Raw genomic sequence first — 15694 nt, 5'->3', positions numbered from 1 at the left:
TTTTAGTTTTATAAAATGGTATCAAGAGCTCATTAAGGGCTTGAGAAGGAGTGAAAATCAATTTAAAAGTCATATACAAACTCAAAAAAAAAAAAAAAAAAAAACAAAATACCCGTATGAAAAATGGCTAAAATGTATTTTAATTATCATACTCTTAATTATTGGTGCTCCAAATATGTTATTGTTAAAATCTGTTTTATTAGTTGTATTAGTTTTTTTAGGATTTGTGTTTTATTGTTTCCTTATTTAGCATATTATAATTATTGTGTATGATGGGGATATCCCTAAATCATAGGGATTCAGGTTTTTAGGTGCGATTATTATACTTCTATATGAATTGTATTCTCAGCATAATATATTAAATGATTCTACCCTAAATTATAATATGGTATCAGCGTTCTCGAATTCTGGGTGCTACCTTTGACTAAGCACACCAAAAGCCTAGACGAGAACCTCCATTGCTACCACCATCCGTTTCAGGTCAGCCTTCATTGCTACCACCATCTGTTTCAGGTTAGCCTTCATTGCTATCCCAAACCAAACCCTAATCGACAACCTTTATTGTTGTCAATAATTTTTGTTTTCGGATAACCTTCATTGTACTGCGTAGACATGGCAGACCAAATTCTTAAAGTGGTGAATACTGTGTCACGTAACACTCAGGAACAACTGCAGAACCTCAACATTGCTTACTGATTGAATGGGAATAATTATTTGAAATGAGCCCAACTTGTTTGCTCAACTTTGAAAGGTAAAGGGAAAGTTAACCACTTGACTAAAGATGCTTCTATAGAAGAAGATCCCAAATTTACAAAATGGGATGAAGAGGACTTTTTAATTCGACAATGCTCAAAGACTATATTGAGCAATATAGAGTCTATGATTTCTTAGTGGGGTTTAACTCTGATTTTGATAAAGTGAGTTCAAATCCTTGGAAAAGAAAAATTTCTAGGAATTAATGAAGTAATAGTTATTGTCAAAGTGAAGAAAGCAGCAGGGGAATAATGTTGGAAACCCTAACCATGAAAAATTCATCCATGATAACTTCCAGATCGGCCATGATGGTAGACCTGAAAAAAAGGGAATGGCCAATATAGAGAAGAAAGTTGAAGGAATGTGGTGTACCTTTTGCAACAAGCATCACCTTCTGCACGGAAAGCCACCTAGTAGAGATTAGGGATCTCATAATCGTGACAAGGAGTGGAGAAAAAAAGGAGACAACACTAGAAAGGGAGGACAAGAACACATAGGTGTTGCAACAAATAAAGAAAGCAGAGGAGGAGCGATTCAACTTAACTAGGATGAAGTAGAGCAAATGAGATCATTCGTCAACAAGTTGGATAAGTCACCAGATTGTTCTCTGGCACATTCAGGTACATTTGGTGAGTTTCCTTCTTTTGGACTTAATGCCTTAGCCAAAAACCATAAGCCATATTGGATACTAGATTCTGGGTCTACCGACCACATGACACCCCTACCTAAACATTTCTCATCTTACACCCCTTACCCTAGCAACAAGAAAATATCCCCAGCTGATGACTTTCTGATGATTGCAGCAGGTCAAGGAGAAGTCCAAATAAGCTCATCCATAACCCTTAAAAATGTAATTCATATCCCTAAATTTTCTATTAGTTTGATTTCCTTAAAATAACTTTTATAAGATATATAGTAATGTTATTTTTTATGACAATGTTTGTATTCTACAAAACAAGTACTCGAGGAGGATGATTGAACATATTAGAGAATGGAATGACTTATATTACATGGACCATCAAAATCTACCACGAGACCTAGAAAACTATTGTAATTAAAGAAAATATCTATAGAATCTTCTTAATTAGAGAAAATATCTATAGAATCTTCTTAATTAGAAAAAATATTTGTAGGATCTTCTAGATTATTTTTCAGTATATTGTTTCCTTATTTCCCTTTTTTAGATGATTAGACTGCTACAAATAGAGGTAAGGAGAATGTAATTGATATGAATGAAAATAATAAAGTCACTCTCTTTTTCAAGTTAGTATCAGAGCTCCTAATCTTGGGAGCTCCGTTTCTACTGCAATAGTACCCATTACCGGCACTGTTCAATATCCTATCATATATAACTCTTGATATGAAAGCTTACAAGGAGGAACTCGAGCGCTTGAAAGCAATGGTTGAATCAATGAGTAAGCCCTCTGAATCATGTACTATGTCCATGAAAGGTAATATCTGTCTCAATACTATTGGTCATGTGTCTCAATGTATTTGGATTCTTGACTCATGAGCAACTGATCATATGACACCTTTTCGATGTCCTTCGACTCACGGTAAAACAAATAGAGAACAACTTATTACTGTTGCAAATGGTCAGGGTATACCTATGTGCGACTTTGAGAATATAATTTTGGACTCATCTATTGTATTAAAAGGATGTTTTACATGTTCCACAATTAACAAACAGTCTTATCTCTGTGAAAAAACTCACAAAGGATTTAAATTATTCAGTAATATTTTTCTCAACTTATTGTGTTTTTCAGGATCTTGCCACGGGGAAGACAATTTTAACTGCTAAGGAGCAAAGTGGGTTGTATTTGTTGGAATCTTATGACCAAAGCAAAACACAAATTATGAGTCAACAAGTTACATATGAGACGTGGGCAAATTCTCATATATGGTTACGTCATAAAAGGCTTGGACATCCTTCATTCAATCTTATCAATTCCTTGTTTCCCCATTTGGTTACCAAGGAGACTGTTGAGTCTTCTAATTGTGATATTTTTCAGTTGTCAAAACACCATTGTGCATCCTATCCTATTAGTAATAAAAAGAGTACTTCTCCATTTGATTAAATTCACTCTGACGTTTGAGGATCAGTCGTAGAATCTATTTCCAGAGCCAAATGGCTTGTTACCTTTATTAACGATTGTACTCGTGTCATATGGACATACCTTATGAAAACTAAATCAGAAGTTTTCTAAATCTTTGTTAATTTTTTCCATCTTGTCCGAAATCAATTTGAAAAATTTATCAAAGGAATCTGGTCTGATAATGGTTCTGAATATGTGAATCATGAATTTTTCAATTTTTTGTCTCATAACAGTATTGTTCATGAACTGACATGTGTAAACACCCCTCAACAAAATGGGGTTGCAGAAAGAAATAATCGTCATCTTCTTGAAGTAACTAGAGCTCTTCTTTTGCAAATGTTTGTTCAAAAAAATTACTGGGAAGAAGTTGTGTTAAGTGCCATTATCTCATCAATAGGTTACCCACCCATATCTTCAATGGCATTAATCCTATAGAGTCTCTTTGGATGTATTGTTTTTGTTCACTTTCATCATCGTAAACGTAGTTAATTAGATACGAGAGCTCTTAAATGTGTTTTTATTGGATATCCTTCTAATAAAAAAAGGTACAAATGTTATCATCCTCAGAGTCATGGCGTCTTTATCACCATGGATGTCACCTTTCGTGAAACACAATCCTTTTATATTAGTCCACCACTTCAGGGGGAGAAAGCACTTGAAGTGGATGAACTCTCCTTCTTGTTATTACCATATTTACCTTTGTAGGATGCCTAAGATCTGAGTAATGAAGCTACCATAGTCCACATTGGGAAAGAAGGGGAAGAAGACAATTTTTTTGGCAAAAAATATGAAAGAAGAAAAAAACCCACTACGACTCTTGAGCAAGAAAAATTGTCTAATCCGGAGGTGAAGATCCTGAAGATAACAATGAAGAGGTAAGTATTACTGAAAATTTACCCATTGCATTGAAAAAGGAAAGAAGTTCATGTGCTAAGTATCCTATTTCTCAGTATGTTTGCACTAACAATCTCTCTTATAAGCATAAAAGCTTTATTTCTGCCATTGATGCCACAAAAATTCCTACCTCAATCCAGGAGGCCAAATAAACTTGAACATTGGAATCATGTCATGAAAGATAAGATGAAAGAATTAAAAAGCAATTCAACTTGGGAAAGTGTTGATTAGCCAAGAGACAAGAAGATAGTGGGGTGTAAACAGATATTTACAGTGAAACATAAGGCAGATGGGACAATAGAAAGATATAAAGCTAGATTGGTGGCAAAAGGATATACCCAAACTTATGGAATTGACTATGAGGAGACGTTTTCCCCAGTGGCAAAGATAAATACAGTTTGAGTTGTTCTCGCTTTGGTTGCTCATTTTGGATGGGACTTACACCAGTTGGATGTGAATAATGTCTTTCTTCATGGAAGATTTACAAAAGCAATGGTTTCCTTGGGATATAGACAAAGCCAAGGAAATCATACTCTATTCATAAAGCACTCTTCTACTGGTAAACTCGTTCTATTACTTGTCTATGTAGATGATATGATTATTACAGGAGATGATGAACAGAAAAATTGGTGTTAAAAGAAAAATTTGCAGCCTAATTTGAAATGAAGGACCTAGGAAAACTCAAATATTTTCTTGGAATAGAGGTTGCTTACTCCAAGAAAGGAATTTTCATCTCCAAAGAAAATATGCACTTGATCTCTTCAAAGAAACTGGAAAGCTAGGATGTAGAATCTCAACAGTTTCTATAGAACAAAATCACAAAATTGGAAGTGAAGAAAATGCTCCTGTAGAGAAGGTCCAATATCATGATTGGTAGGAAAATTGATTTATCTATTACACACAAGATGAGACATTACTTATGCAGTTAGTGTAGTGAGCCAATTTATGCATGATCCAAGAGAGAGACACATGCAAGCAGTTGACAAAATTCTCCAATACTTGAAGTCAAGTCCAGGAAAGAAGCTATTATTGAAAAGGGAAGTCACATTGACTATAAAAATATATATTGATGTTGACTATGCAAGTTCCATTACTGACAGAAAATCTACTTTTAGGTATTGTGTGTTTCTTGGAGATAGTCTGGTAATGAGGAGGAGTAAAAAGCAAGATACAGTATCTCGTTCTAGTGCATAAGCTAAATCCTGAGCTCTTGCTCAAGGAATGTGTGAAAGACTCTGAATGAAAATAATTTTGGATGACCATAAAGTCAAGGTGGACAATCCTGGGCAACTACACTATGACAATAAGTCTGCCATGAGCATTGTCCATAATCCAGTACAACATGACAGGACCAAATACATTAAGATTGACAAACATTTCATCGAAGATAATTTAGACATAGGCTTTGTAATTACAACTCATGTTCCTATCGAATTTCAGATAGAATATATTTTTTACAAGAGCGCTCCTTCCGAGTAGATTTCAAGATCCTTTAGGCAAGTTTCGAATGATTGATATTCTTTTACCAACTTGAGGGGGTAGTATTGTAATTAGAGAAAATATCTACAGAATCTTCTTAATTAGAGAAAATATCATAGAATCATTTTAATTAGAGAAAATATTTGTAGGATTTTCTAGATTATTTTTCAGTATACTGTTTTCTTATTTCCCTTTTTTAGATGATTAGATTGCTACAAATAAAGGTAAGGAGAATGTAATTGATATGAATGAAAATAATAAAGTCAATCTCTTTCCAGTAAGCAACACCTTTTTTTTCTCTGATTCTATAAAGACCAATAGGGAGAAGGTCTTCCTACATCACTGTCACCTTGGATATCCTTCCTTTAGGGTCATAAAATTGTTATTCCCTTCCCTTTTTAGCAAATTAGAGGTGGCAAGTCTCAATTATGAAGTGTATGAGCTTGCTAAGCAAAAACGTGTTCCTTTTCTAGATAGTAATAATACAAGAACTTTTTCATTCTATTTAATTCATACTGATGAGTGGGGTCCCTCAACTGTACCAAAGGTTTCTGGTGCCCATTGGTTTCTTACCTTTATAGATGATTGTACTTGTGTTAAATGGGTTTTTTACTAAAACAAAAATGCGAAGATAGCTATGTGGTTCAACATTTTTCTCCTTGATATAAAATCATTTTGGTGTTAGCATTAAGAGGATGAGATTCGATAATGCCAAAGATTATTTAATCATGGGCTTATTTCCTTTTGTCCAAAAGAAGGTATCATTCATGAGTCGTCCTGTATCAAACCACCTCAACAAAATGGGATTCCTAAGAGGAAAAATGGTCATTTTCTAGACTAAACTCGAGCTCTTCTTTTTCAACATAAAGTTCCTAAACGGTTTTGGAGGGAGGCAATTCTCATTGCCTGTTACCTGATTAATAGAATACCTTCTAGTATTTTGGAGGGAGGCAGTTTTTATCTTAATGTGTCCACATCCAACCCTTTGTTCCAAGAATATTTGGGTGTGTATCTTTTGTCCATGTCCACAATGGTGATAGAGGTAAACTTGATCCTAGAGCCTTAAAATGTGTTTTCATAGGATACTCATCAACACAAAAGGGATATAAATGTTATCGCCCACCATCCCAAGAATTTTGCATCCATAGATGTCACCTTTTTTTAGCACAAAAGTTACTTCAACCAAGATCATCTTTAAGGGTATACTGCCAAAAATGAAGGTAAGCTCATGCTCCCTGACTTAAGTTTAGGCCCAAAAATAGGGCTTAAAAGTGTAACAAAAGGAGAAGGAACCCACTAAATCCACTCAAGATGGGGCTAATGGGGCTAATGTAAGATATGGGAAAACAATGGTTTATGTAAGACAAAGGCCATTCCAGAATCTGTCAATGTCCAACAATCCAACCCAACATTACTTGAGGTAAGTAACCCTAATCCTTTAATATAACACTGAATCAACCTTTGATTTTCAAAATTTACAAGAACCTGATTCCAGGTCAATACCATTTTATAAGGACTTAGGTATTCCAATTGCCCTTAGGAAATAGACTAGGAAATGTACCACAAAACCACTGTACCCTCTAGCCAATTACCTATCCTTTAAAAACTTCTCACCTACCCATAAAGCCTTCCTCACAAGCCTAAACACTACAACCACACCTACCTCTTTATCTAAGGCATTGAGTGATAAAAAATGGAAACAAGCCATGGATGTAGAAATGGAAGCATTAGAAAAAAATAGTACTTGGATTTGGTTGCTCTCCCAAATGGAAAGAAACCTATAGGATACAACTGGGTATATACTATAAAATACAAGGCTGAGGAATCCAAGAGGTACAAAGCAAGGTTAGTAGTTAAGGGATTCACTCAAACTTATGGAGTGGATTACATGGAAACATTTGCTCCAGTTGCAAAAATGAATACAATTAGGGTGATATTATCCCTAACATCTAATTATGGTTGGAATTTGCAACGATTTGATGTTAAAATGCCTTCCTCCATGGAGAAATTGAAGATGACATTTACATGGAATTGCCCCCTAGATATGGTGGAAAAACAGTTGCCAACATTGTTTGCAAGCTAAAGAAGGCATTGTATAGGTTGAAACAATTACCATGAGAGATATTATAATGACAGGTGATGATGAGGAGGAGCAACTATTGTTAGGCCAACATCTGGCCAATAATTTTGAAATTAAGACCTTGGGAAAATTGAAGTACTTTTTGGGAATTGAAGTGGCCCGTTCTAAAAAGGGAATATTCATATCTCAACAAAAATGCATCATTGATTTGTTGAAAGAAACTGGTAAGACAACATGCAAGCATGCAAATGCATGAATTGATCCAAACCTGAAATTGGGAAACGTAGAAGAAGATACTACAATTGAATAGGAAATGTATCAAAGGCTAGTTGGTAGACTAATATATTTATCTCACACTAGAATTGGTGTTGCATTTGTTGTTAGTCTTGTTAGCTAGTTCATGCATCAAGCAAAAGAGGTTCACTTACAAGCTTCACTAAGAATTGTGCAATATATTAAGGGGATCCCATGAAAGGGAATTTTTTTTGAACGAAATAGGAATGCAAGTGTGGAAGCATATATAAAAGCAGACTATGCAGAGTCAATTATGGATAGAAGGTGAACTACAAGATATTGCATTTTCCTTGGAGGGAATCTTGTGACTTGGAAGAGTAAAAAACAAAATGTGGTAGTTGGATCTAGTGTTGTAGCATTGTTTAAGGCAATGGCACAAGGGATATGTGAACTCCTTTGGCTGAAGATCATCTTAGAAGACTTGAAAATAAAATCGGATAAACCAATGAGAATTTATTATGATAAAAAATCTGCTTTTAGCATAACTTATAATCCAATGCAACATGATAGAACCAAACATATTGAGATTGACAGACATTTTATCAATAAAAAATTAGACAGTGGTATGATATGTACTCCTTATGTCTCCTCATAAGACAACCTTGTAGATATTCTAGCGAAGGGGCTGAACAACAACAATTTTGAAAGTAATGTTTCCAAGTTGAGAATGAAAAATACCTATTCACCAGCTTGAGAGAAAATGTTAGAATATGTTTTATTAGCTGTATTATTTTTGTCAGGATTTGTATTTTATTGTTTCCTTATTGAGCTAAAAATAACTTAGAGAAGATTGAGCTAAAAATAGTCCTCCCTCTTGATGGAGAATTTTCATATAAATACAAATTATTACAATCTGTCAAACTAATTTTCAGCCCACTAAATAAGCTAAACTACCATATATACATTTAATACAACTAATTATCCTAATTGAGAGAAATCGTTACAAATAAATATACAATTGCATAAATATACAATTGCATATCTTTTGCCATTAATTCTTTTGACATTATCATTCTTCCTAAAATAGATTATTAGCCTTGTATATATGAATTGTATTCTCAGCATAATATGGACATTGATATATTCTTTGTAAGGAGAACGTTTTAGGTAAGAAGCTTCAAGTTTATTATATTTCTGTTGTAGATAATGAATTGATGCTCTTGCTAAACCCCTTTCTTCTACTTGGTTCTGCAAACTCAATTTTGTTGAATCTGTAGCTAATTTTCAGCCCATTGAGTTTAAGGGGTTCATTAGTGTATAGGAGATTTGTTAAGTTATGGGGACAACAGTCTCTTAGCTATGTCAATAGGCTTCTATGTGAGAAGCAACTCGTACTTGTTGTAAACTAAGTTTCTCATAACTGAAACAGTTTCTTTTATGTCTCATTTTCTGTTACATCTCGAATTCTGTTATTAAAAGATAAGAGACCAAATTGAATATTAAAAAAAAATGATGAAGGATTAAAAGTAAAATTTAGCCTAAAATTATTAATATTAATGTAATGCATCTTGTTATTTTTATTTTTATTATTGTCATGAAGTTTTCTGATATTAGGAAGATGAGATGGTGCGAGCCATTACTTCATATACTGTGGAAGCAAATGTTGTTGATACATGGATCAAGTTTCTAGAGAGCACATGGGTCTTCCAAACTTCACTCACAAAGAGAAAGGATGAGCAGGTCAAGTATGTCCTGTAGTTTAATCCCATACGAAAATAAATATTATCAGATAAATGTGGACATATTACAAATTTCAAAGTTATTATGCAAATGGCTTTAGGCATGTAGTTCTTCTCATGTGTCTTAAAGTGCATGTTTTCATTTACTAATATTTATATATTTTTTTTATTGCACATAAGTGCTGAACTGGAGAGATATGGTTATCATTTTGTGAATTTGGTGGTTCATCTTCTGCATTATTACAAGGTAACAAATCATCCTAGATTGATCAATATCTTCATCATATTGCATTTTCCTAATGTTCTGATCACGGGCTTGCTATATGTCAGGAAAAATTGCATTCGTCTGTTACTCAAATAAGAATACTTGTGGAGAGTTTAAGATTCAGACCAGGGTATGGTGTCCTGACTCTCTGAATTGTCTATTGTTTAAAAACCATGCATCCAACTATTGACTTTTATATCAGGTTAGCAATGTCATCAATGGCAAACAATGTAGGTTTGAAATTAGCAAAGCCAACGAAAAAGCTTGAAGAAGAATACTTGGATATTGAATCCAAGGTATTTTTTTCTTTCAATGTAGATTTATATCACATTATGTGAAATAAAAATCTATCAGGCCTCACTTAGGAGATAATTATGTTTGGGAGATGACATGATAGGGCTAAATTCAGTCAAACTGTTGTGCCAGATTTTGTAGCCTTATACAAATGCTTATTTCTTATTCTACTTGTTAGTTTTTGGCCATTCTGAATGTTGTCGACACAATGAACAAGCAGTTTCACATTCAAAAGGAAGGCATTTTCAGGTATTTTGTGTCTTCCTCTCTTTTTTATATTAACATACATAAACAAGTTTTTCTTCCCATTTACATTTACAATTTTGATATAGAAAAGACAGCGACAAGGTGACACAACTGTTTGATGATATTGAGAAAATAAAAGAGGAGTTTGAATCTATTGAGAGGCCAAAACTGGAACTTGAGATTCCAACTGAAAGGTCAGAAACACCATCAAGTATAATAATCTCCAGAACTCCTTCTCCTCCCTCGGCTAAAAAACACAAGCAAGATGGAATGAAACACTCTTTCTCATTGCCTGGAAGATCACAAATAGAAATAGAACTTGATAAATTAAGTGAAGATGACTCATCAGAAGAGATAAGTGACTGGGAGTTTGATGCTCTTGACAATGATCGTCACTCCAGGAGATGAATATAATAATATAAACCACTGAAGTTGTAAAAAGAATGTAATTGAAAAGGCAACATTGTGCTGTGTCTTGGGAAGGCTATGATTTTGGCTTACCGCTACTCAGATAACTGAGTAGTTCACTCAACAGATGTAAATGAAACAGCTTTGTATCATATTCATCGTTGATGAAATGTACATATATATATAACATATGTATTCAACCATATAACTTTCTTAGATAAGCCTTGTTTGTGTAACATTTTTGTCTGAGAAAATTCATTTTTATAACACAACTGACAAGAGTGACGAGCTGTTTTGTACCTAGTCCTGGTTGGTTTTGAGGATTGTGGGTCTTGTACAAAACAAATACGGCTACATTTACCTTCATTCAAGTGAAATGTCTAATTGTAATAAAACCTAAGAGAACTTTTTTTGGTGGATATAACAAGTTAAATAGGATTCAAATTCAACACCATTAGTAAGCTGGAATAACCTCTCCTCAGTTAATCCAATGAGTGAGTTAATTTAAATGTTCGGTAATATAATCAAATGTTTCTGTAATTCACTAAACATTGAACTAGTGAACTAGTAAAGTAATATGTATTGGTAACTGAATAATGCGATGACATATTAAGGGCAAGAATAGGCATGTGTTTTGTGTTGGTTTTCATGTGGTTTAAAATTGATTTGACTGGTTTACGTGACCCTATTTCTTTTACTGATATGATTCTGTTTTCAGATAAATGATTGTTGATTCAAAGTGTAGGGGACATTTGTTGTGGTAGAATGGTACTAAAATTTCTTTCCTTTCCTTTTCTTCCTTCCAGCGGACATCAGTGGTAGTAGTACTACTGTTTACTTACCCTCCAAACGAATAACTTGCATGCATTTCTGGGTCATCATGAAAGCCAATTATGAAAAGTAAAATAACCTTTTGATGGATTTAAAGTAAAAGGAAAAAGATAAGGTTGATACCATTTGGGCTCACCTGGAAGGGTGGAAGAAAGGAGGAAGGAGCCTTTATCTCTGCAATGACACTCTCCACTCAATCCGGCTACTGCCATTCTTGCTATGTGGCCCATTATTTCTCTTATAATTAGCCAATGAGCTTTAAAATAAAAGGATCGCTCTGGAAAAGTGATCATGTGAACGTAGTTTCATTAGAAGCACGTGATGTGGCACTGACATTTTTCTAGTCCTTTAGTGATGACTAAAGAAAAGAGTCTGAAACCAGCAGGCTTTTCTTTTTCCTTCCCTTAAATTTGCTATAAACTGCATTTGGTATAAATCGTGTTATGCTTTTACAAATATACCTTAACTCTCTATTAATTGATAAAGTCTTACATGGGGGTGGAAGAAACTTTCCATTACTACATCACTAACAAACTAACAATCATATGATGTCAAGAGCTTTTAACTTTTTATTGTTTTTGTGGGCCTTGTTTTGTAGAACAACTCATCATATCAGACTAGTAAAAAAAAGGTCTTGAAAACAGAATGAAAGCAACATTCTTTCTTTGTGAGAGTTTTACTTAAACTCAACTTGGGTTGGGGAATCTGTTTGAGACAGAGAACTCGACAAAGGGAGACAGAAACAAACGCCCTCGAGCAATGTTAGTGGCTTTTTACCCTCTCAATCTCGAAACCAACGCTAGTCCTTTTGGCCTTGGAGAGAGGGTTATGATTATGAGAACTTATGGTTCACCATTTCTTTAGTCCAATGCTATAGGCTATAGGATCCTACTTGTCTCTTCCCAATGTATTCATTTTTGTATTTGTTTGAGGTCAAACCTCAAAGTTTGAATCCCCAAATCCGTAATATAACACATGCCAAGAGCCAAAGGTGAAAAGATTAAAATTTCTTACATCTTGACCTGGTCAAATGAGCACATCACTTACCATGAAGGTGAATTATTGCCCATAAGCCAATTGAGAAAGAAAGATGGATGGGGCCTTCCATGGGATGAATAATGTAGAATTGGTCAGTTATAGATTATGCACAAAAAGGTAAATGAGAAAAACAAATTCCCTTCACAATTCTTTTTATCCTTATCATATTTCCAAATTGCAGAACACTTAACTTGTAGAATAAAGAAAAAATGATGTCTTAGGGGAATCCATTGGCTAATGAACGAAGAAATTGACAAACCATGTTCCACTTCCCTTTCAAGTCAAACATTTAACTTAACCATTACAAAGTTCAATCATTTTTTTACTAGTAGCAAGCACACTATAGTGTCTTACTTAACAATTATGCATTAATGCCTCTCTCATACACGTATTGTGCCGGCCAAGTACCCTTAATCATGTATAAGAAGATAAGGATATGTATGCTAGACAGGGATGCAGATACTAGATTCATTTCATTGAGACCTCCCTATGTACCTGCTTCCTCACCAGATTCAATCTAGTATATAAATCATGCCATTCATACTTTCTTTGTCATGGAACCAGTTGGAATGTTTAGTGTGTTACATTGAAACTTTCAATAAAAACAAGGTCAGTGTCAACATCTTCCTTTGAGTAGCAGATTCTCGTCTTGTACTTTGACGTATCAAACTCAAATGGAACAGGACAACTGAAGAATGAATGTGTTCATCTAACACATGGCATGGACCAATTATGTTAACCACTAATCACGGATGATTCATAGAGTCTGAATTTGGATGCTCCTGTGCAGCTTAAGTAGAACTTTCCTTAGCTATATCCACTCTAAAAGTTATTGTTAGTAAGTACTCAATAAACCAAATCTATCATGGGAAAGGTAAGAATTAGATCATCGATTGAACTTGTGCACAAAGAAGAAATGGCAGAAAAGGGAAAAGAAAAAGAATAACGAAAGCAACCAGGGTACTTTCAAGGATCATCATTGCTCTCTTTTATTACTACTTTGACAGATATTGATGCAGATTGCTACATCTCTTTCTACGGTGCATTCGTAGTGCCTTGGTGTAGTATATACATAATGGAAGAAAAAATAGGTAGAAAATAACGAGAAAACAGTTTATGCATTGATCAAAGACATCTAATAAAAAATGGTTAAGCATAGAAAATTATTTGGATTCGATTTTATAAACAAATTTACACTGGAAAAAACCAATTATTAAACTTGAAGAAAAAAAATATAAAAATGAAATCCTTCACCCATGACTACACTCACTGACTAACAATATCTCTGCATAACATAGGACCACAAATTTTGAATCCCCTTTGAACTTTTCGAATATTCTGGATCATTCACAGTTATGCACGTTCCAAGAGCCAATATTTTTTTATACACTTGGATTCAAAAAAAGGGAGGAATAATAAATTAGTAAGGAAAGATAAAATAATAGCTTCATTTCATGCTTGAAAAGTAGCATGCATACATAAGTTAAAAGCACACAGCTTTTGTATTAACGTAAATGTATTTATTTCAAACTGTAGAAGAGTAAAGTGAAGACAAAGGTGATAAGATTAAAATCTTATAAATATAATAAATAAATGAATAAAATATCTTTTGTATTTTGGCAACATCACCACTTTTTATAGAATACCCTGCTCTCTTTCCTTGCGGAAGCTCAATTTCCCATAGGCATCTATCTCCATACTCTGACAGACACCAATAGAGAAAACCATCATCACAAGAGAGTCACATGAAATGGCAACAAAGCAAGTTAGTTTGTTTCATGTAGACGATGACTACATTGAAATGGAACTGTGTTCCTCCCCCAACTTCTTCTCATACTCCCTTAGTTCTCCACAATCCAATAGAGAGTTTGAATTCCAGATGAGTGAGAAAGAGTCATCAACTTCTCCAGCAGATGATCTCTTCTACAAAGGAAAACTCCTTCCTCTTCACCTTCCCCCTCGTTTGCAAATGGTTCAAAAGCTCATAGAAAACTCCAATGCCAACTTTGAGTATGTGAAAACAGATTCTGCGTTGGAACGCAGAACTTTTCCCATAACCACTGAATCCAACATCTCACCTACAGAATCACGCCGAGTTAGCAGTGATGTGATCCCACTTGGGTTGTTTTCTGACATGAACAACCTAATTGGTGATCTTCCCAAGAAGTCTTGGCCCAAGAAACTGAAACAGATGAAGCAGTTCTTGCTTGGCCAGAGACTCAAGGCCTCACGAGCTTATCTGAAAACTTTGTTCAGCAAATCTGGTTGCTCAGACAAGTTTTGTGCCAGTGCTGCAAGCAACATGGGAGCAGAGAAAACACCATTCAAGTGCAAAGAGTGTCAGAACAAGTACAGGAAGGTTGCTAGGAGAAGCCCATTTGAGAGTTTGTATGATAACAAGCAGCAGCAGGTAACTTGTGCTGTGATGAAGACCCTTAAAAGAGAGATGCTTGAAGTTGAAGATGATTTCTGTGACCACAGGAGGTCTTTCTCTGGGGTTTCTCATCGACATTGTGCCACCAAGGCTTCATCTTTGTCCACATCTTCATCCGGGTCCTCTTCTTCATCTTCATCTTTTTCACTCAGCTCAGCTGGGTACTATGATTTGCAACTTTTCAAGAGGAGCATAAGTGCAAATTATGAGTTGGAAAGTTCAGTGGAGGGAGCAATTGCTCATTGCAAACAGTCTCAGCTACAGTTTAGTTCAAAGAATGCTTCAGATGATAGCAGGATTTGTTCTCAATTCGCTACAAAATTGCAATTGGTGGGAGTTAAAGAATAGCTATAGTTCCACCACAAGAGTAGTGTTGAGAAAACCTTGTAAGAGAAGAAATAGGCAATCTCGTTTGAAATGCTGCTGCATTTTGGTGGAGTTTACTGTTTGAATGAATAGAGTGGGTTTTCCAGCATTAAGTTGTTAAAAGATAAAATAAGATTCTACAACTCTCACTCTTATTCTTATACTTGCTGCATATATTTTCCCAGATGTAGTAGAACTGAACACCTTAGCAGTTTCACTATCATTATTTTTTATTATTGTTATTATTAGTTATCTCAGAGGAGTAATTCTTTTGGCCAAAGGCTACTTTCAATTTTTCGAAAGAACTATGCTTATAACGAGCAAGAGAATTCACCATGACAAAATTTCTACAATAGGCATTTACGAGAGTCTTCTCACTTTTACAAAAGGAAATACTGATGGAACAGAATTTACTAGATCTCATTTCGGGTTCTCTTTAGGACAAAGTTTTTTTATAATGTTAAAAGTGATAAATTATACACCTACACCACTCAAGAATCTCTAGTGATGCCGCTCAAGAACCTCTATAGACGTGGT

At 34.7% G+C, this 15694-nt stretch overlaps 2 protein-coding genes across 12 annotated transcripts; both read left to right on the top strand.

Annotated features, from left to right (window-relative positions):
* Window positions 1-334: 334 nt before the first annotated feature.
* On the top strand, window positions 335-10706 carry LOC106772232. 11 transcript variants are annotated; one of them, XM_022785536.1, is made up of 8 exons: window positions 343-1373; window positions 1560-1603; window positions 9151-9281; window positions 9456-9522; window positions 9606-9670; window positions 9743-9836; window positions 10013-10083; window positions 10167-10706. In XM_022785536.1, exons 1-8 carry the CDS (start codon window positions 1316-1318, stop codon window positions 10486-10488), a joined length of 852 nt encoding a protein of 283 aa, XP_022641257.1. In that variant the 5' UTR covers window positions 343-1315; the 3' UTR covers window positions 10489-10706. The 11 variants fall into 11 exon arrangements, with proteins under 11 accessions (XP_022641258.1, XP_014513968.1, XP_022641257.1 ...); XM_022785535.1 differs by having other exon boundaries at window positions 1557-1603; XM_022785534.1 differs by having other exon boundaries at window positions 343-1382.
* A 3303-nt stretch (window positions 10707-14009) lies between these two features.
* LOC106771602 (probable membrane-associated kinase regulator 4) lies at window positions 14010-15446 on the top strand. The gene has a single exon (XM_014657598.2). The coding sequence runs from the start codon at window positions 14108-14110 to the stop codon at window positions 15137-15139; it is 1032 nt and encodes a 343-aa protein (XP_014513084.1). The 5' UTR covers window positions 14010-14107; the 3' UTR covers window positions 15140-15446.
* Window positions 15447-15694: the final 248 nt, after the last annotated feature.

The sequence above is a fragment of the Vigna radiata genome, chromosome 8 (assembly GCF_000741045.1).
Source record: "Vigna radiata var. radiata cultivar VC1973A chromosome 8, Vradiata_ver6, whole genome shotgun sequence".
Lineage (NCBI taxonomy): Eukaryota > Viridiplantae > Streptophyta > Magnoliopsida > Fabales > Fabaceae > Vigna > Vigna radiata.
Note: the sequence above shows the minus strand (reverse complement) of the source record. Positions and strands in the feature narration are given on the sequence as shown.

Bases quoted from the DNA above. Each gene is read 5' to 3' on its own strand.
- LOC106771602 (XM_014657598.2), top strand. From the start codon at position 14,108: ATGGCAACAAAGCAAGTTAGTTTGTTTCATGTAGACGATGACTACATT.
- LOC106772232 (XM_014658482.2), top strand. From the start codon at position 1,316: ATGAGATCATTCGTCAACAAGTTGGATAAGTCACCAGATTGTTCTCTG. The intron at 9,837-10,012 runs GTATTTTTTTCT...TCTACTTGTTAG, and splicing joins ACTTGGATATTGAATCCAAG to TTTTTGGCCATTCTGAATGT. The intron at 10,084-10,166 runs GTATTTTGTGTC...ATTTTGATATAG, and splicing joins CAAAAGGAAGGCATTTTCAG to AAAAGACAGCGACAAGGTGA.